This window comes from Brachionichthys hirsutus, chromosome 13, assembly GCF_040956055.1.
Source record: "Brachionichthys hirsutus isolate HB-005 chromosome 13, CSIRO-AGI_Bhir_v1, whole genome shotgun sequence".
Lineage (NCBI taxonomy): Eukaryota > Metazoa > Chordata > Actinopteri > Lophiiformes > Brachionichthyidae > Brachionichthys > Brachionichthys hirsutus.
Window position 1 is genome coordinate 1,674,229 of NC_090909.1, and position 21,912 is coordinate 1,696,140.

General features: G+C 46.5%; 1 protein-coding gene across 1 annotated transcript in view; it reads right to left on the reverse strand.

Annotated features, from left to right (window-relative positions):
- LOC137903138 (CUB and sushi domain-containing protein 3-like) overlaps positions 1–21,912 on the reverse strand; it is a 180,189-nt gene that overhangs the window by 54,859 nt on the left and 103,418 nt on the right. The window contains 5 exon segments of the mRNA XM_068747273.1: positions 1,929–2,050; positions 7,077–7,201; positions 7,281–7,368; positions 10,501–10,578; positions 18,459–18,571. Of these exon segments, the coding sequence (XP_068603374.1) occupies positions 1,929–2,050; positions 7,077–7,201; positions 7,281–7,368; positions 10,501–10,578; positions 18,459–18,571 (526 nt within the window).

The window sequence follows — 21,912 nt, forward strand, 5'->3', positions numbered from 1 at the left end:
GAAAAGGAAGTGAGGAGAAAGAATGGAAAGGAAAGCGAGAAGGAAAGAGAAAAGGGTCCAATAATGTCATCGCAGCCCCCCCTCCCCCTCCCCCAAGGTTAAATGGGAACAAGAGAGAACAAATTGGTTCTAAAGGCTCGTTCTGTCAGAACTAAATGAAGCAATAACATCAGAGAGCTTCCGAACCCAATTAATGCTTAACCTGTGCGAGGGAGCGGGAAGGGTAGGAAGACGGAGAGGGATGGAGGGATGGAGGGAATAAGGCTGACAGCGGGACAGAGAGAGAGGAGGGTCAGCTGTGGAAACACCGTCTCTTCACTTCCAAAGTGGGAAGACGACGAAGGTTTTCTCTTCATCCATAGTAATTTTGATGGTTTCAGTCTGAGCTGTTTAATGAAGAATCTGGGAAGGGTGAGGACAGAGCCTCTGATTGGGGGAGGAATGGAGAAAAAAAAAAGACTGGAAAAGAAGGATGAGACGGGAAGAAGATGGCGTACTTCCTCTTTTTTGGGGTACTTGTTCCTTCCTGCTTCGTCTCCTCTAGAGGAACTCTAGTTTACCCCGTAAGCTGCTTCCCATTATCTCTTCCAGCTCCAAACTTTCCAGCATTTGTTTTTGTTTGTTTGATGGAAAATCTGAAGATTGGTCTTGGATCCCCATGTGGACGGTGTAAGTCCAATTGCTGCTAAATCTATAGAATGTTGTTGTACGACATTAAAGAGTGTCTCTCAGGTACGCTTGTCTGTGATTGGTCTAAACGGAGGTCAGATCCCGATTTACAGACCCATTCAGGACAGGTGCGAAGCGGCGGCGGGATGTTGTCTGATGTATTTCCAGTGTGATGTCTGACTGACTATTTAACACGGAAGGTGCCATTAAGGTACAGAGCAACAACGTGCAATGCTTTAGTTCATTTGGGCTGATGCGTTTGGTTATAGCCACAATCGTACATAATGCATGCGCACACTTTCAGCTTGGACTTCACGCATACGAGCAGACAGAAGGGTATTAGCGCTGTGGCCTTCAACAGTCGCGCACACGCTGCAGCCTTCAGCAGAGAATGTACCGCTCAAGGCCATAAACCACAGGCCTTGTGCAGTGACAGACAGTGTTGTGCATGAGATGGGTGGAGGGGGCGGGGGGGGGGGGGGGCAGACAAAGAGAAAATGGCTATGAGAAAGTGTAAGGCGTCTGTGTCGCTGCGTTAGCGTTAAGAGCCGCCGTGCGTATCTGAGCACACACTTGTGTGAAAGTGTGCGCACGTGCTTTTTGTGCATCCCCACAGTGCTGATGCAGGTGTTGCCGTTGACGACAGAGCAGTCGCCACGAGTGACCCTGACTGGAATAGGGAGGTGTCGCTTGAATACCAATCGCCTTTACTCCCGGGACGCAGAGCGCGCCGATGGCGGCAGGATCAGCCAATCACCCGGAAGTAAACTCGGCTCGGCTCCGACCGGCCCATCGGTTCCTGTAACTCCTGCACGAATGGAAAAACTGCTAAACTAACTTAAAACGGCGCCAAATGAAATTTTAATCAAATGCTTAGAATCCAAAAAGAGAAAAGCGTAATTTCATGCTACGCCTGCATATTCAACATTTTATAAGCCCTCATAATTCGTCTGCAGGCATGAAGTTCTCATTCTGGTGGGAGTTCTTACTATCCCCCCCCCCCCCCCCACTATCACCTTGGGTACGCTAGTTGGACGTAATGAGATTACAAGATAAGTGGAAAATATCCACTCTGCAGAAAAATCACTGCAGCACTGATGCGCCAATGAGTCCTGTGTGAATTCTTTAAAAATAATAATAATTTAATGAATGAATTGGCATTTGTTTTTAAAAATAAACAAGTCAGATAGTTGCATTCCTGCTGAGCTCCACAATAAACCCGGGCAAATGAGCAATTAGAGTTCTGCAGTCGGTCTTACCTTGTTGGGGTTTGAGGCGGTGATGATCCACACACACTGTGCGTTGCTTTCATACTGAATCGGGAAGTTTGGGGACGTGAACGCTCCCGACGGCCCTTGGAGATTACTGCCGCACGTCTTCACTGCAGACAGAACAAGATGAATACGCCGTTATTAACAGTCTGCAGCCGCGAAGACGGCGGCAATTGTTGCGTCAACAAGACAGAGAATTTCTGTTTAATACCTGGAATGCAGGAGTAAAGACGATCAGAAGTGACACTAACTCAATGTGAAGAAGAAAAGATCGGCGAGCAGGCAGGAGCAGAAAGAGGAAAAGACGGTCAGAGGAGATCTTATTGACGCCGCCGGTGGCGTCTCCCTCTCTGCCGCGACTTAATTGGAAGCTATTGGCTGTGAAATACCACAGGATTAGCTGCTATTGATTGATCGGGACACTCGCCGGCAATTTACTCTCAGACCCGACTGAAAGTCAACAACTTCCGCTACCAGCTGAGCAATAAGCGCTTTCTCTTCCAAGACATGAGCCACAGGGAGGCAGCACAGAGGAGCGACAGCTGATGTGTTTCAGCAGCGATGCGGGTTCGAGGAGATCCTTGACGTGAATCCTGACACGTGCTCGTTGTCTGGTAAACCCAACCGAGCCTCTATTGGGCAGAATGCACCGACTGGAAGTGATGGAGAACCTGCATGTCTGTCCTCGGGCCGCCCCGTTAGAGTTGGGAGGTCATTTTTCAGCTTGGTATGAAGCAGTGTTTGTTCCTTAATTAGTTTGTTCAGCAGCAGGCCGCAGGAACACGCAGTTAACAGCCGAGCACACACACACACACACACACACACACGCGCGAACTGTCACACGCAACTAACGATATGACAGGCATGTGCATTTAAATTCAAAAGGATCCAACATAATCCAAACATAAATATGCACGTAGTTGTGCTTCCCTATCTTTACGACTGCATGGTGTCCTATTACGTTTTGGGAAACGCCTTCAAACCAGATACGGTTCAGAGTGCACCTCGGGCTCCACCCCTGCACCACCGCAACCTGCACCTCCCATCAGGAGGAGACGTTTGCGTTGGTATTTTACATAATGCCCTATTTTTATTTGGACCTCTGTGTCTTCGTGTGACTGATTAATCGACACGTCTTCGTGGCGGTGTTTGTTTTTGCGCGTTGACGGCTCAATCAGCGCCGCCCGAACGGACGGAAGACCCATCGTCGCGGATGCGGTGTTGCCATAGCGATGGCGCTGGGAGAGTGATTGCCGAGATAATCAGAGGCGCTAACTTCTTGTAATTTATATGGAAGTCCATCGTTCACTTTGATTCCCGCTGTCTTCCTCCCCCATCAGCCGCTCCGTGTCGTTCTTTCATGAGTTCCATTACAATCTTTCATTTGCTCTTAAGAGTCTGTTCATTTCTTTCCTTTCAGCTTCCATCAATCATTTTAGATGAATTATAATCATATATAGTATATAGAGTTTAGTGCTGTAGTTACCCTCGCTGAAGAGGAGGTGAGGGTATTGCAATTGGGTGCGTTTGTTTGTTTGTCTGTCCGAGCGCATAATTCAAAAACTAGTAACCCAATCGACTTGAAATTTTTACACAAGCAAGGTTCTGTCTGTGGCTCGGTCTTCCCCGAGAATGGCGTTGATCCGGATCTGGATCCAGATTCTAGAATTATTTTTACATCTGGAATCGTGCCTTTGCTGTAAACTACCACTTTAAGAGGGAGGGACACGAATGGCATGATGGGAAAAAGAGTCCAGAAGGACTCTTGTAGTACGTTCCGGAGCAGCAAGCTAGAGCAGGTTTGGCCCCTCTGATCCGGAAGCCCTGTTTACTGTCTCACAAGATCCAATAGTCTATTGGAGGTGGGGTCTGCAATCTCTGATTGTCGTTTTCTAGTTAATTCTGTTTTTATCCATTTTATACTTTAACTTAATTTAGCATTGTGCTATTAGCATTTTGCTATTGAGTATTTCGTTGGTTTGCACTCGCCCTGAACCAACGATGACGCCTCCATACGATGGTGACACCATACGCAGTTGGTTTCCTGTCTTCATCAAACACAAGCTCTCGATTAAAAGCTTGTTTAATGTCAAAGGGTCGCCCCCTTGATTAAACTGCACGAAGGTTAGACTTCAACTTTTTGTAAAGTTCACGTGTCGACCCGGAACGTCGGATCACGCCGCTGAGTCGGATGAGAGATCAGAAGCTGCTGCAGGAAGGCTGAAGCGGCTGTTTTTTACCGGCTGCCTATAGAACGGATAGATTGACCGATGGACGCTGGGAATGATTGATGACGCCATTACGCCGGCACACAGCGTTCTGGAAGAGCTTTAATGGGTACAAACACACACCTCCAGTCATTTAGTGCGGTGGCTGTACAGTGGTCACGCACACGCACACACACACACACACACACACACACACATCTGTTCTTTCTGCATACGTGTGTTGGATTGACACACAGCGACCTTTTATTGAGTCAGTATCAACTCCCTACAAACACGCACACACGCGTGCACGCACACACACACAGTTGGCTCACTGGCCTTGCCATCTGCCCATTAATCAAGTTACCACATGGACCTTCTCTCTCGTTCTCTCTCTTTCTCTCTGTCTCTCTCTCACACACACAATTTAGTGTCTGTCCCTCCAGTTTATTTTTATTTAGTTTTATAATCGCTTTATTTCATCTAATGACACGATCATCATTCTGCCTCAGCCTCCTCTCTCTCTCTCTCTTTGCATCTTCATCATCTCGCTCTCTCGCCACGTTGTTGCGATGTAACGGTTCCTCCCTTTAGCTACCGGCTGGCGTGGACGTAAAGGTCACGTCTGAAAACGCAGCTTTCCTCTCCTTGAAGCTTTGTTCAATAAAAAAAAAAGAAACAAGAAAAAGCCACGCTAGAACATTTTATTGCTTCAGAGAAACATCTCTGCTGTCTTGCGTCGGCTCACCTGTTGAAGTCGGACCAACAATTATTTTTCATTGTTAGCGTGCTTCTGCCACGTGGGACGGTGTAGCGCACAGTTTGGAATAAAGTCGGATCGGCGCTTAAGATAGGTACCTTAAGTCCTTCTCCTGCTGCCACGCCGGTTCCATATTCATATTTATGGTTGTGCTAACACACATCACCTGTAGAGCAAAGCACAGGTGGCTCTACCCACACGCCGTTTGATTAAGACAGGCCAGTTTCTCCTGCCTCTAAGTCATTATTATTTTTGGAATTTCAATATTAGGTTTTAATCCTTGAGGGGAAAGACTTTTTTTTTGTGTGTGTGTGTGTGTGAATCGGTTTAAAAATAGTCGGCGTCTCCATACTCTCTTCTTCTCCGCTGAGCCGTTGCAAACAAATTGCAATGTTTACAGGTTTCCCTTCCTGCTTCCCGTTCCGCACGATCCCGGTGCAAAGCTGGAGTTAAAGCCTCGGCATTTGTTGTCAAAAATATATGATTCCGGTATTTCATGTTTTTCGTCCTTCAAGCAACCTCGGCGTGTTTATCCAGGGGTTCGTGGGAGTTTTGAAGATGGACGTCCTTTTGTTTCACCGAAGTATGGGAAGAGGATGTACTGCAGCAAACAGGAAAAACATCACCTCTCATTCCCAAAAGTATCGATGCCCAAACCGGCGTGATGGGAGAGCGAAGCGCAGTCGGAGGTGGAGGCGTCAGACATCATTAAGGAGCCCTGAACACTAAATATCGGGGATGGTTCTCACCCCCTGCCTTTGAGCAGACGGAACCAAAACAGAACTTGCGCCGCTTGCATTAGGGGAATAGTGCCATCCATTGTGAGATGCTTAAAATAATCAACTCGCCCCGGAATCACTAGTTACTTAGCAACAGCCGCGGTGCACTTTGTCATGGCTCTGTCAAAAAGTTGCTCGGAGAACAGTTGCTCGTGCTGGGAATACCGGGCGAGTGCGCTTTAAATCAAACCGACTTTAACAACGCACACCTGCTACTCGGGAGCGGCTTCCTCTCTGGGAAGCGTGACCCCCCCCCCGCCCCCATTCCGGTCCGACACACGCTTCCTTCAAAGATCCCTGCTGGGCGCTCGGCTTCCCGGTGCTTAGAGGTCATTCTGTTTGACCGCCGCCTCAGGCGACATCATCAGTGGCTTTTGATGTCGTTAAGGTTCGCCCTTCGGGGAAGCTCGACCCCTCTCTCAGGTAAACGCGCCTTTTAATTGGCTTAATGTCGGCTAGAATTAATCACTCATGGGCGACCGATCCCGCAACCCTTGGCGATCTCGTACAGCCAATCGGGAGGCATCTGCACCATGGATGTGTATCCGTTGAGAACCGGGTGACTCAAGGCTGTCCCGTGTGTGCAGCAATGCTGAGAGAGACTTTAGTTAATATGCGAATGTCCCACGATGGATTGAGTTTTACTTTCACAAGCCCCCCCCCCCCCCCCCCCCATCCCGACTCCTTCCTCCAGTCCTGTGATTATTAGTGACTGTGGGTGTTTAAGCACCCCTCTCTCATTCTCTCTCTCTCACACACACACACTGAATATGGTTTTTTATGTTAAAGTGTGTGTCTCCCGCCGCGGTCTGAAGTCTGGTGAAGTGAGAAGTGACAAACGACTTTGGCATTTAACATGACAGAAGTCCTCTCTGTCTCTCTCGCTGGCCCCGTGTGTGTGTGTTTGTGTGTGCGCGTGTTTGCAAGTCTAAAACTAAAACAGTGGAAGTTGTGATACTGAAAATGAATGACAACTAAATGAATGGAAGTCAGATTCACGATTACTTCCGTCGGTATTCAGCTGATCACACTTCTTCTGTCGCTCGGAAACGGAGGGCGACACTTTGGCTCGCCGTATCGTATCCCCCGATTGAAGCACACAACTGTCGAGGCGCTGCACTCCAGACATCGGATTACAGAGTGCTTTGTTTCCTCATTTCACGGCCAGTGGCTTGAAACTCAATTCGGATATTTTTTTCCCACCGCAATCTCGGCCCTGATCAACACAAACTCGGGCCGAGGACGGGCCAAAGCGCCTCTCTGGCGCCGCTCTGGAGCCGCTCTGGAGTTGTGCACCTTCATTACATCTATAATTACCGGCTCTTCCGCCATCTGCGGTGTCTGATGCGTCTACGCTCGAGCAGCCGCGCCTTCGGGAGATGCTGCTCACCTTTGCAGGCGGGCCTGTGGTCGCTCCAGGCCGCGAACACGTCGGCCACCCTCTGGCAGCTGATGGTTTTGCTTCCCTGAAGGACGTAGTCTTCGCCACAGCTGAACTGCACCTCGCCGCCAATGCTGCGCGTAAACAACAACAAACAAAGATTTAGCAGGTGCATTTTTGTACAAACGGGGCTTTGGGAGTCGATGGATTCACCTGAAATCGTTGCCGTGGCGTTTCCCGTTCTCCGGCTCGCCAGGGTCAGGGCAGGAGTTCGATGCCTGTCTCACACCTCCTTCATTTACTGTACAAAGAGACAGACAGGAGGAGAGGGAGGGACGGCAGACGGGTTAGAGTGTGGTCAGGAGAAAACCCACACCGGGCTAATCAATACATTTCTTCCTAAAAAAGACTTTTTCTTGGATGCAGATTCTTGTTTTATGGTTCGCGCCTCGAGATAATATTATGAATAAGCGTGCGTTGTAGTTCCGATGTAAACCGTGCAGCCATTGTGTCAGCCTTGCTGCTGAGTCGACATTATAGCCCCCCCCGGCTCTAAAGCCGTCCCTCGCTCTATTGAAAGCATCCGGCGAAGGACTTCTCATGCTAATTTTCAACCCTCCACTTTTCGTGTCACTTTTGGATGCCTGCCCGGCGCGTCGCCTGTGGAGGCAGCAGGGGGGACAGCACGGAAGGACGGGTTGGACGGTTAAGGAGGCGGGCCGAGACGATCCCATTTGAATTCTCACGGAAGCAGAAAGAGTCTCGACGGCGGCACGCCAAACGTCACAGCAAGTAGAACAGAGACAACAGACAGCTGAACAAACACGCCTCCGACGCCATGCATCCGGCCCTCCCGTCTCTAATCGCACAACTGCTGCTGCAGGAAGTTCTCCTTTCCTTTGCTCGTTTGGTTTCTTGCAGAGCTGCTACTAGCGGTTCGGTACACAACAAAAGTATTAGTAGTTAATACAGGATCGGAATGATGACATCAGTGCTCTCTTTTTTAATACTCAATTAAGCCTAAATGAGCTCGGGGTGAGAGCGAGATTATTTGAATAATCCGTTCATCTTTCTTTCACACCAATCAATATGAAATGAGGTTTCTCCTTTTTGCTGTGAGTAGAATTTGACTGGAGGGAGAAATTTATTTACGTTACAGCGAAGCGTCCCGTGGTGTGTTTTTATATTCAAATGCTTTTGATAGTGGAAAAAACATTATGCTTGTGTTTATTATTTTATTCAGTTTATATTAATATGATCGTGTTAGTCTGGAGGAGTGCAATATCCTGATGTCTCTTTAGTTTTACTTTAACCCAGTCCTTTTTATATCGCTGTCCGTTCGGCTGCAGCAATTCGTTGCTGTTCTTTTACTTTCTCACTGATGGAAGAAAGCAAAGAGGAAGTAAATTTAAAATATAAATGTTTAAAGCTACCAAATATTATACTGTGTATGGTGTTTGGTTTTCACTCGGAAGCTTTCTCTTTCTTGGAACCCAGAATTTTTGGAAGCGAGGTTCCACAAGGCTCAGTTTTTGCTCTACTTTATTTCCATGCATTCTCAATTGGAAGAATCATCCTGCAACAATTTGATGATACTTGATAATCAATCATTTCCTGGGTTTATTATCTTGTTTCCATTTTTACTTGACTCAATTTCGAAACACTTGTTTTGCCTCTATGTGTGTGCAGTGACGCACACACACCCACACACACACACACCAATCCAGGGCGTCATGGCTGTCCGACTAACATACATGTGCCTGTCGAGGCCGAATTAGAAACCCAGCAGGCGGTTAAGTGCGTTTATGTGCGTATTGGTTAGATAGTTTGTTGCTTTGTTGGAGCGGCTAATTTGACCATCTGGACTGTTAGCACCACAACAGAGGGACCGGTTACTGTGCTCACGCACACACACACACACACAAGAATTCACAAAAGTCACATACAAACACGCATAAACAAACATGCATGCGTACAAACACACGGGTTTTGGATACAAACATTTGTTTAGGCGTTGACATACATGCACAAGGGCTGTGCTTCACCAAACCCCACAGCGAGCGAACATCTGAACCAATCAGTTAGACTAATTAACATACAAATTCACGGGGACCGAACCGCGACCAAGAGTCTCCGTGTCGTGAAATCCGGCGAATCTAGGATGGGCTGCATTTCTGCGCCGTCTCAGCCCATAAAGTGCTTCAGGGGTACAAACGCACAGATATCAAGTGGACAACCGTAAAAGCGGGAACGAGCGGACTGATCAGACGGGTCCTTCTTGTTTTTGAGCGTCGTCGTGCCGAGATGCATGTTTGCATGTGTCGTACCAGTGTATGCATGTATCTATGCATAAGGAGGGTGTACAAATACACAGGTAATACATATAAGGACTGTTCCGTTTAGGTTAACATAGATAGAAAAACCCAGCAGGAATATCAGGAAGGTGTGACGGAACGTTCCTGTAAAACACATCCCACTGAAGCAGGTTTAGAATTTAGTTCCCGTTGACGCTGTTCTTTGAAGTTTCTCAAACTTTTGTTCAACGTTCTCGACATAATTTTGATGTTGAAAAGCCACGTTTGAATAGAATGAACTGACATTCACCTCTCCAATTGTGCATTGCTGTGCAGGTGATTTATACACCTCAAGGGATTAAAGAGTGACTTCAACATAAGAGCTGTGAATTTACAGGGAAATGCACAACCTTGGATTTCTGCTCTATAAAGTCTGCATAAAATGCACTCTAGTGTGATTTGCCACTAATTGTGAGAGGTTACAGATCATTTTACTTCATATAGACGTGAGCAACTAGAGGGACGCATTAGTTCCTCTGTAGTAATTCTAACATCGGCCTTATTAATGAGCTTTAATTGGTTCAGCCTACATTAAGTCTCCAGACGTGCCGCTTCGCTCTGATCGCAGAGAGACGGGAGGACAGGGATGAGGAAATAAAGAGGCGAGGCAGGAGGTGGCGGTGAACAATATCGCAACCGCTGATTCACGGTCCTGGAGCGAGCCGAGACGAGCCTCAATAAAGCTTATCGGAACAAGCCATGATTAAATATATCAAAGCAAGCCGCGGCGGCGCATGCATAAACAGAGACACCATGACGGACGCGCATACACAAAGCATCAAACGACGGCAACACAACAGTCAAGCAGGATGCAATTAAGCATGCTCTTCTAATGGCTGCGGTATTTTCAACACATTTGTGAGTTTAAAGGGAAACGCTCATTTAAGCTTGTCAGTCAGGATATTTTTCTAGTTAACACGAGACCTGGTGTTGACAAACAAAGGCACAAATGTGTTGAAATTCTTTTTTGAGGAGGGTAAAAAAAAAAAAAAAAGCTGTAGCCAAAGTAAAGAAAACGGAGAAACCAAGCCATCACAGGTTAAAGCGTTAGCCACAGTGACATTAAGATGGGAACTCACATATTGAAAACTTGTTGCCGGAGTCTTTGCCAGGGAATAATTTAACGCCCCGCGATTTAAAATCTACTGATCGCTTCACTGCAGAGGAGAACAAAAGGAAAACAAAAAGAGAAAAGAGAAGGAAAATCAGAAAATGTGTTGAATAAAAAAAAAAAGAACCAGAAACTTGATAGAGTCTCTCCCTCACATCGCTGAGAGAGAGAAGAGCGAGGTAGGAAACAAAAGATAGAAATGTCTGAATGGCGTGCACAGTTAGTGAGAGGGGGGGGGGCGGCAGGAATGGGAAAGGGATTTCAACAGTTGCACCATTTGTTCTCGAGGCGCTTAATTGGCGTCACTCGTGCTCCTGCTTCAGACGCCAAGGTGTTTTCTTATCACATCCTGAACAAAAAGGTAGGAAATCACAGCTTTAATCAAATGAAGAAGATCCGACTGCGTAATCAAAGCTTTCAGCTAAGAAACGGTTCCTTTAATCAGAGCTAATCAATGACAAGAGACCTGATGAGAGACATCCAACATGGATGAAAATCCTTTTATCACACGCTTAGACGATGTTGCGCTTTTCCCCACGAAGCGGTGCGAAATGTGAGCGATCGCGTGAACCTGGGGGTCAATCGCCGCGTTTCCTGCCCGAGTTCGTCAAAAAGGATCGAGGTAGAAGCAAAGTCAACCGTGAAAAGAGTAAATTCAAATATGTCTCGTCTCAAAACAACAAGCGCAGCGACAAATCACTGAAACGAATGTGTGATAAAGCGTCTGGCGGACTCCACGGCTTCCATAACGACCTGACTAATCCATGGAATGGTGACAAATGGTGGATGAGTTAATGTGCTACAATTACCCTGATGACACACACACACACACACACTCACACTATATATGACAGGAATCAATGACTTGTATTTTACTCCAGTTATCCGAATGTGGCGGCAAACATGAGCATATGTTTGTGGTACGCTAAGTCAAGTGCAGCCATTAAGTTGACGCTAAGCATAACTTGAGCTGATATATAAAGTGTCAGATAAATTGCCCGTATTTGCTCAGCAGGCTAATTATTTACAGACTTGTTGTTGTCCAAACTGTGTACTAGACAATAAATGTTGAAGTACACCTACATTATGCTCACATTTGTGCCTTTTGAAGGGATAAAGTATCATCTTCTTAAGCAAAATCGATTCTGAGAATACTTTGTTGAACCATGGGGGAGTCGTATCCTAGCAACGAGGAGGTCCTGGGTTCAAATCCACCTGAGGACTGAGGGTTTGCATGTTCTCCCCGTGACTGTGTGGGATCCCTCCGGGTTCCTCCTACCACTAAATTGGCCATAAATGTGAATGGGACCCATGTGGGATAGGCTCCGCCCCCTCTCCTTCTGACCCTACACAGGATAACTAAAGGAAATGAATGAAGACACTCATCAAGGTAAATGTTTGTGGACTTTCTTTTCCCAAGTTGGGAAAGATAAAGATCAATAAATTAAAAGTAACCGGGGGCAAATGATTATTTTTTTCTTCTCCTGACGACTTCTCACAAATCCTGTCTGTCATAAATTTTCCGATAATGAGTTTCCTCCGAGAAACTCGTGCATCACGGCTGTCTGCGTCTGCCTCTGATCAAGTTACTCGCATAAAGTACAAAATCCTGTAATTCCCAGACGCCCACCTACACAAAGAAGGAATACATTATTCCTGACACCGGCGCCATGACAACTCAAAACAATGCTTCCTATCTGACAAAGTATCTTCCTCTTAAATCTTTGGCTGCATTTTATTTATTACATTTAAGAGCCGAGATTCGTTTGCACAGGGAGCTGTATTCAAAAAATATAGTTCATAGGAAACTGTGATGAGGGCGGCGTGAATACATTTGTCGTCCGACTGCGTCGCATGCCTGACGGATGCATAACTCCTTTTCTCAGGAATCCAACGACCGTATGAAGACAGGTGAGGAACGACACGCCGGATAATCGTATCGGCGCCTTCAGATTAAACACGTAAGGCCGATCATCAACAGAAAGAAACCAGACGAACGCTCTGATCTGGATCAAAGCCCCCCCCCCCCCCCCCCCCCCTTGTTAGGCAGCCAAATCAGGAAATCTGGGCCAAAAATAGTTAAGTCAATTTTTGTTTGTTTTTTTGCCTGTGCAGATTCATTCACAGTTTAAAAGCCCTTGTTAATATGCATCATAAAACCCATCCTGTGTGAATATCCATTAAAACAACAACATCTCCTTCAGCTGGACGTCGGCCCGAAGCGGCGCACGCCAACCAAAACCAAATAGCTCTTCTCGTTCAAAAATGTTATACCAGAAAAGCCGCCGTTGCTTTTTTATTTATTTAGTAAATATGTATTTATTGTTTATACTGCTGTCTGCGGAGACACCATCAAAGCCGAGGCCGAAAATATGATGGAAGGTTTAAAAAGCGCATCTGGACTCTGTTAGATCAAACAAACATTCAGAGTAAGATGAGAAAGCCTGACCTAAGCTAGCTGTAACACCCTGATCCACTTCCGGTACAGATCCCGGTGTTGACGCCCCCCCTCGGAAGCAGGAGGAGCAGAGAATGTCGGCGCTGGTGAATCGCAAGCTTCAAAAATAATATAAAAGATGATAAAGGGGGCGTTCTGTTATTTATGAGCTCGTACGACCCCCCCCTGAGGCCAACCGTGTCTTTGCACTCCGTTTGACTAATGGTTCTGACAAGGAAAAGGACTTTGGGATTTATTTACACAAGAACTAATTGGCATATTCCACATGTGCCAAACCGCTTTCCTTTTCCTTGGCTGTAATTACGCAGATAATTTTGAGACGTGTGCACTTGATCACAAGCAGGCTGCAGATATTATGGGAGTCATATCAAAGGTACCATGCAGCCGACAATATCCAATATGTCAACCCCCCCCCTGAGGGGGGCACCGTCTCCCTGCTCCAGTTGAGTAATGTTTCCGTACCAGCGCTTGACTGCTCTTTCTTCTGTACTGACTGACTTATTTTGTTGCCATAGCGTTAGCTGACTGATCGTGCTGTCAGTTGTTCATTAGCAGCCAATCACGGCCCTGCAGACACAGGAACTCATGAATACGTAACGAAGAGAGATGACGGAGGGATGTGATTGGTGGAGTCTGCCGCGGGGACAGAAACGGATTGCTCATAGCTGGAACACACGTGTGCAACAGACGCGCAGGTAGACGCGCGCACATTTCATACTCAACCGAGCACGCGCGTCGCTAGTCATCAGGCCATGCAGAGGCGTGCACCTGGAAACGCACGGACAGGTGCGCAGGACCCAGATGGGCTCAAGCATGTGCAAGGACATGCTCTAAGCATGCAGCAGTGCCACACGGCAATGGGGCACATGGGGCAATGGCGACTGCTGGAGCCTATCCCAGCTGGCATTTTGATGGGAGGCAGAGTGCACCCTGCAGAAATCGCCACCTCAACGCAAGGCCGACATAAAATAATAGTGTTCACCGAGTCTCGTACCTGTGAGCAATTTAAAAGGCACCGGCTCACCTCTGCTGCACGGCTCTGAACTGTGAGAGGAAGCCGGAGCGTCCGGAGGGAACCCAAACAGACACGGACGGGACATCCAATCGGCGAGGCCCTCAACAACCCCAGCCGTAACCCCCCCCCCCCCGAGTGGGTAGAGAAGGAACTGACCACAGCCATAAAGAACGAGCAAACAGTCGTACAGCTGCAGAGGGAAGGGATTCTGTGTACTCTCCAACTGGAAGGAGCAATGTGTCTTTATCTTATCTCTCGATGCTGTAATGAAAGGTTTCCAGTGTGTAAACAACCGTCGAGTGTGTGTGTGTGTGTGTGTCTGTTCGCCCTGCACAGTGATTATTTACACAATATGGTGTCTGAGCCAGGAAGTGGCATCGCTGATGCAACATTACCTTCTATACGTGACGATATTTGTTCAAAGTCAACCCTCCCAGTGGAATAGCTCCCATTAGCCGCAACGGTGCAGAAAGGCTAACTCTAATTGGCTCAATGAATTATTACCTCTAATTACTGTAGGATTCATGTGATTCGAGGGGAGAACATTTTATTGATCCCATCATTTCTGCGTCATTTATTGCCAAAACAGCCTCAGGTAAAGGAAAAGGTCAGGGGCTGGACCCAATAGATCACAGTTCCATCGCCATAGCAACCTGGAATGGATCGTTTGTGGAGCCTTGAATAGACCTTCTCCGCATGAAAACAATATACACTGATTAATCAACCACGACTATTGATCTCATGAAAAGGAATGCGATAATTGATCGGGATTCCTTTTACTTTGTGCCGAACCATTCAGGGTGCAAACATCAATCCGATCCAGCCCTAAACTGGAAGTGAGGAAATGATCACGTGACGCCTGTGTCTGGTGGCAAGCGGTGATAAAAGTCGATGTCGCCTTTCATCGACAGAATCGGGATCCCGGTTTAACGCCGGCGCAGCACATTCCTGCTGAGTCGTCATTGGAGCGGCGCCTTTCATGAACTAACGGGTGTAGCGGCGGCATTAAAGCGGCTCCTCGGACGACCCTGCGTGTTCGCCCATCTCTCCACCTCCTCCACGCGCTTCCAGTATCGAATCCCACGTCTCTCTTTCCCGGTCGGCCGAACACATTCCTACACGGGGATTCCAGTGAGGTCGGAGTTCACATCGGATTGTGAATCACCGTGTATTCGGGTAAACGGTGACGTCTTGACTTTGCAGCAAAGCCCGTCTCTCTCTTTCTCTCTCTCTCTCTCTCTCTCCCTCCACCCATCCACTTCCACTTTCTGTAATGCTAATGCTAATTAATAAGAGCCATACATTATTTCTCAGCGTTCAGACTAAGATTCGTACAGTAAATGGAAACACTGGCAAACGCTCAACTGACTTGATGGCTGGGTGGCCGGCTGCCTGGCTGGCGGCCAGAACAAATGGCTGGCTGGCCGCACACACACATGCACACACACACACACACACGTGCACACACACACACACACACACGCACACACACACACACATGCACACACACACACTCGGCTTTTGCTTGACACCGTTAACCGAGCTACTTACAGTAAGTGCAACTGTAGTAAAATTCAGCTTTCCCAGTCGATTGATGGGACGAGTTTGAGTCACGGGTTTCTCTGCGGTAACATCGCCGGTTCTCCAGTTGCGATGATGTGACTGTTAATTTATCGCAATCACTTTCATATTTATTTCTAACTTAGGAAAGGATGTCTGTCACAGGGGTCTCAGGATCGTTATATGAATTTAAAAGGAGAACTCAAACTAAGAAGTCTGGGACTTGTCTCACCTCTTCCTTTGACAGGTAGTGATTTGAATCCAAATGATTTATTAAATACCTTATTTACCTGTTTACTGCCTGTGCGATCTTTTTGTTATTATTATTATTATGCTGTTCTGTATCCGAGACCCCATCCATCCATCCATCCATCCAGACACTCGTTCACCACCTCCTTCTTCTTCTATACTGAAATATTGAGCCAAAACTTTCCACCAAACGCTTTGTCTCCTTCGATCCCTCACATCCCACTCAGTCTCTCTCGCTTTCCCATCTTTCTCTTTAATCCCTTCTCTGGATCTTCTCCACACCTCCCCTCTTCTCATTCTCTCTCTCCCTTCATCATTTGTGATGTTCTTTGTTCATTTCTGCTCTTTCTGCACGGATGGACATAAATCAAGAGACATTTTATCAATTGAAGACTTTGTAATTTGGGAACCGGTAGAAGGAGGGCGGTAGCTGCCAAGTAGCTGACCCTTAACACACACACACACACACACACACACACGCGCGCACACACGAGCTCAGATGTGGCCAGCGGTTGATTTACAGTGGGAGGAGATGGAATAACTTTAAAAGGTCGTGTTCACAATAAAACTGAGTGAATTAGCAGCCTAGAATATTAGAATTAAAGAGAATCTCAGAATAATGCACAAGAAGATAATAAATACAGTAAAACACAGCTCAGTTCAAGATAGAGAGGTTAAAGATTCACAGAACTGCATTTTTCCTCCCCTGAAACCAGAACAACCGGATTTATCCTCGCTTCTCTTTGTTCGGCGATGCAGAACACGAGTCGGGTTTTCTGTGTTCGGTCTGGGCGCTGACATTTTGACACTCTCTCTTGTGTATGCATGAGGCTCTGCTCGTGCCTGCCCCACAAGTTCAACCCACTCATCTCTGGCGGCCACTAGAGGGAGCTGTGTGCACTGCATCCTCACCTGCCCATATTAAATAAAAAACAAAGCACATTTCCTTTTAGATTTATGGCCTAAAGGCTTTTATACGTCCTTCATATAAAAGGAGGACTCACTTAAGATTTCTATCAAATTGTGTGACGATTAGAGTCCTCATTAGCTGCAGCCTTTGCAGCCTGACCTGACCTTCTGCTAATGTGTAAGGGCGACAAAGGCGACGGAGATGACTGACGGCTGACAGGAAACGGCCAACGAGTCACAAGGTTGTTACGAAGTCCTCTAATGAATCTACTGCGCTGTCACGCTGACACCCCTCATGAAGACGTCAGTTTGACTCATTAAGATCAATTTACGTCACTTATACCAATTTAAAGTGAATCTCCGGACCAGCGATCAATAAATCAATCAATCATTTAATCAATCACAGAGAAGGTCTGAGAGAACAAAAGGAGAGATGTGGAGAGCAAAAGATAAATAAATAAAGACTGAAAGAACAAATGATCGACTCGACCTTTAATCTACCCTTTGAGCTGTAAAACTAAATAAATCTCAGGTGTACTAAGAAAGCGGTGGTTAATATCGACATTTGTCCCCGCCTCCGACGTTATCGCCGATGCCGCCGCGAGGCCCCGCCCCATTCTGTGGTTATGGTGCTGCGTTTGGTTCTAAACTCCCCGAAGAGGATCTAAGGGGGGCGTTTGAAAGAGAGCAAAAATGTGTCGAAGGGAGAGAAAGGCGGTGAGATGAGTCTGGTTTAAAAACGACTCCAATTCATATTGCGGTTCTAAATTTGACTAAATTTGCGCATTAAGAAAATTTAATTCTGGGGCTGTTTGAGTAAAGTTATTCAAAAATAAACCCTTTATGTTTCTTCTCTAAAGAACCAAACAAACCAAGCGGAGTCAGACCCGCAGAATGAGAAATGACGCAGTTAATATAAAATAACCAGTGAATTCATTGCAATTTCAATTGCTAATGAGCTCAGATGATCAGATGGGGAATGCTGTGAGCCTGGATATGCTGCAGAGAGGCGAGGCACAGGGATTGGGAGGTGAGGGTGCCAGTAATAATCAAAGGGATTAGTGCACCTGTACTCAGAACAGGTAAAGCATGAACCAAGGTTTCCAGCAAATAATACAAATAACAGCAGTATTTCCCTTCCAGTGGATTAGAAGGGATTCAAATAAACTATGACCATGTATTTAAACGCCCTGCGATGAACTGGCGGCTTGTCCAGGGTGTACCTCGCCTCTCAGCCCGTAGGCTGCTGGGAAAGGCTCCAAGTAGCTCTTATGCCATGGATTTCAGATGAAGCAGTTAAGATGAATGAATGAATGCGTTTATATCCCAGGCACGTTGTTTGCCATTGAGAGACGTGGATAAATATTCAACCGCGCCGCTGGTTGCCGTTCGCCTACGAGCCATTGTTCCGGAGAAAACGGAGACAGCAAGTAGAGATGTTGCGTGGAAGAGACGGGAAGATACGAGTCGGCGAGCCCAATTACAGGAAGTTAGAGGCAAGATGATGAGGGGGGGGGGTTGAAAGGAAACAGCAGCATGGAGAAATAGAAAACAGAAGAAAGCAAAGAAACTGCATGTCTCAGATCAGTCAACAACAAACACAAAGAGTCTCTGTAGGTAAACGAGCTCTTTATCATGCACGACCTCCGTGGGCGTTTCCGTCTGCTTTCGTTTACTGCCTTTGAGCGCAAGGACGCCGGCCTCGGTGGATCTAATTGCACCTTGCCCTTCTTACCTTGATAATGTGCGCTGAAACCCCGATAACGGTGGTTGCCATCGGTCACGAAATGCAGCCGGAGCCAGTTCTTGCTGCTGACGATGGGAGTAGGGACGTTACCGCCGGACAACCTGAAACAAAGACAGGAAAGGCGTTGGTGAGGACATCTGGAGGCTTTAAAGAACGTCTAAACTTTCCCACAGCAGGGCGTTGAGGGACGGGCGAGTGTAAAGAAGGCTGACAGGACTACCGGAACAACTACCGGACTGATCGAGTGGAATATCAACAACGTTAGCTTCTCGCCATTGACGCAATCATTTAAAGTGATGCTTTAGTCGTTTGGAGAATTGGCCAGGTGCGATCCGACGTGCAACCGTTTCCTCCAGCCCAGAGGCAACGATACCTTAACTGATCAATTGAGTGGGAAGATGAACAAAAGGCCTCGGGGTGAGCGAAGTGGAGAGTAATGGGTCACTTTTGGCGGCCTTTGAGGATGTGACTGCTTTGCGGTGGACACTTAAGTGTTGAAGTGCTCCTGCAGCTCAAACACAACGTGGTCTGTAGATCACGCCTTTTGGTGCACGCCGCTCTCATCTCGTTGCACTAGCCGGCATCCGGCGTTTCCGTCCCGTTACATCTTCATTGCACATTGGCCGGTACGTTTCAAAGACGGGTATACACACAGGTAAACAGTGAAGGAAGCTGCTAATCGAGCCATCCATCCGACTGGTTATCCCGAGCAGGATAGTCCAGACAGTTGCCCCGGCAACCCTCTGCAGCTCATCCTAGATGATTCTGAGTTGCTCCCAGGCCAGTTCTGAGTAAATGAATGAATGAATATATGAATGAATATATTTATTAGATAGAATGTTAGAGTACAAGTACAGTCACACAGTAGCATGTATTACAGTACAGTACTACCCCAGCGCCTCCTCACGGTTTGATGTCCCTGCAAAACCCCAAAGGGATGTCCCTGGAAGGCATCAAATCCAAACAACCAAATCACCTAATTCGTCTCTTCCAGGTGTTTAAGCTCCTCCTCCAACTTCCAAACGCCCAACAGAGGAAGTTCATTTCAGGAGTTTCAGGGGTTTGGCTGCCACTGGGACCCTGGTGGCTGTGCTGTGTATATATACAGGGTTTTTTTTAGATGTGGGGGGGGGGGGGGGGGGGGGCAATAGCAGTAAGAATTCTCATTGATGTTTCACCCGTCGCCACCTCGTAGATCACATTTAGACAGGAATTGGATTCAATTTGAATAAAGCATAGCAAATCAATGCTGAATTATTCTATTATCTGGGAGAGAGAGGAGAATAAAAATGTCAGGCAATAATCACTGACATATCAAATGTCAGTACATGCAGCTCATTTATTTTTCGGTGCAGCTGGGCTCGGATTGCTTCAAAGTTTATTTGGAATAAATGAATAAGAATCACTAGAATATCCGACCGCTGGAATCAGGCAGGGGCTTTCAAATGCGGAGGACATAACCCGATAGAAACTGATTTAGATTTGCTCTGAATTATGTTTGTTAAATGAATTTTAGTGCGCTAAATTACACTTTACCAACTTCTGTTGTGCACAGACTGTAAATGATTGTGATCCATACATAACAAGATTATAAGAAGAGGCACAGAACCGGATGAGTACCGATAAGATTAAGAGACTCGCAAGTATCTCAAAGACATCAATCTTCACCATCTTTTGGTCCCCTCTGTAAACTCCTGCCATCCTTGTTGTTTACAGCTCCTAAATCACTTCCTGCGGTGACATCATCAACCATTTATGGTCATGTGTGCGTATTCAGTTCTAATACTAAAATAGGAATTCAACCATACATCTACACAAGGGGGGGGGGGGGTTGTGTGCGATTTCCAAGTACTGAACTGCACGTTCCGGAAACACGCAACGACTCATAGATGCAGGATGAGGGAAGAACTATAAAATCCTGTCTTGCAGCAGAAGCTGGAAAGGAACAAGTTGTCGACTAAAAAAAGATCACGGCAGCTGGGAGCCTCATCGCACGTTGTCTCAACAAAAACTGTGGGGATGCAGTACATCTTGCTTATCGGTCCAATAAACACAGGAAAAAACACTGTGTCCTTTTAAACCACTTTAATAGTCGGTTAAAGTTTCTTCCATGACGAACATCTAACACATCTGTAAAAAAAACCCATCAGCGTCTGAACAGCTGAGAATTGTCAGCACTCCCTGTGTGGATGCATTTTCATCTAGTTTATAAATTCAACTATGCAGATGACGCCTTTCTGTGACCGGCAAAACATTCTACCAAGATCTACAAAAATAAAGCTGCATTCTTTGTTTCCATGGTGACCATAAATGCACATCACTACATGGGAATTCATCCTCCTGCATCCATTTTCTTCGCGGACTCTTTCTCAGAAATTGACAAGAAATATCTGAGTCAATGAGGAATCAGAAATGCAGCGGCATTATCTTTCCGGATGGGAACCGAGATTATGATCTGAGTTTCGTGGGTGGAATTTTTTTGCCTGCATTTGTTGCCACTGCTGTGACGGTTCGGTTTACATTATAGGCAGAATCTTACAGAAGGTTTTTAGCATTTAGCTTAAACGTTGTGAAGATACCGTTCGTCATTTTCAATATCCTGACACAAATCATCAAATAAATGCTGATGTGAGCTATATATGATTTTATTACTATTTTCTCCCTTTCGTAATGCTTTCTAACGTTTATTGCTACAGTTGCACTAACAGGTATGTAAGAAAATTCTGCAATCCTTGTTCTTTTTTGTCAGATTATTTTTCTCTGCAGCATCAGAAGAAACTACTCCGTTACTTCTTGCACAACGACTTTAGAAACTGAAGCTTGATTCACGTGCACAAGTGGGGCTTTTTGGAAAATCTAAATGTTTTATAAAGCTCATAATATAAGTGTCTGTCAGGGATCAGTAACCCACAATGGGTGTTCCAAGAAATGCCATTGGGGGGGGGGGGGGCACACATGTTCCAGCCGTTCCTCCTTAACATTCAGATTGAACCAGTAAATAAACTGTAAATGTATGAAAGTTTCAAGTTCAGCACCAACTTGGTAAAGTGGGAAAAAAAATACTGAGATGGAGCGCAAGTGTGTTACTGTGTAACACACAGTGTGTGTGTGTGTGTGTGCACGTGCGCGCACACAGGAGAGAGAGTATCAAGAGTTGCCAGAGGGAGCGAGAGAACATAATTGATTAAATACAGAAGAGCAAAAGAGCATCTCTCTATCTCTCCATTTCAACCATCCTCCCATCCATCCTCTGAGCCTCTCCCCTCTTCACGGAAATACAAACTTGCTTTTCCACCGGCGCTATTGGAATGAAGGAGAGGGAGGAAATCAAGAAGCAAGGGAGGTGGAAGGAGGCAAAGATCGATGGGGGTGTGGGGAGCAGGGAGGAGGTGAGGAAGAGGAGCACCGGTCCATTTGTTTGCTTGTTAATTATTCATTTTAG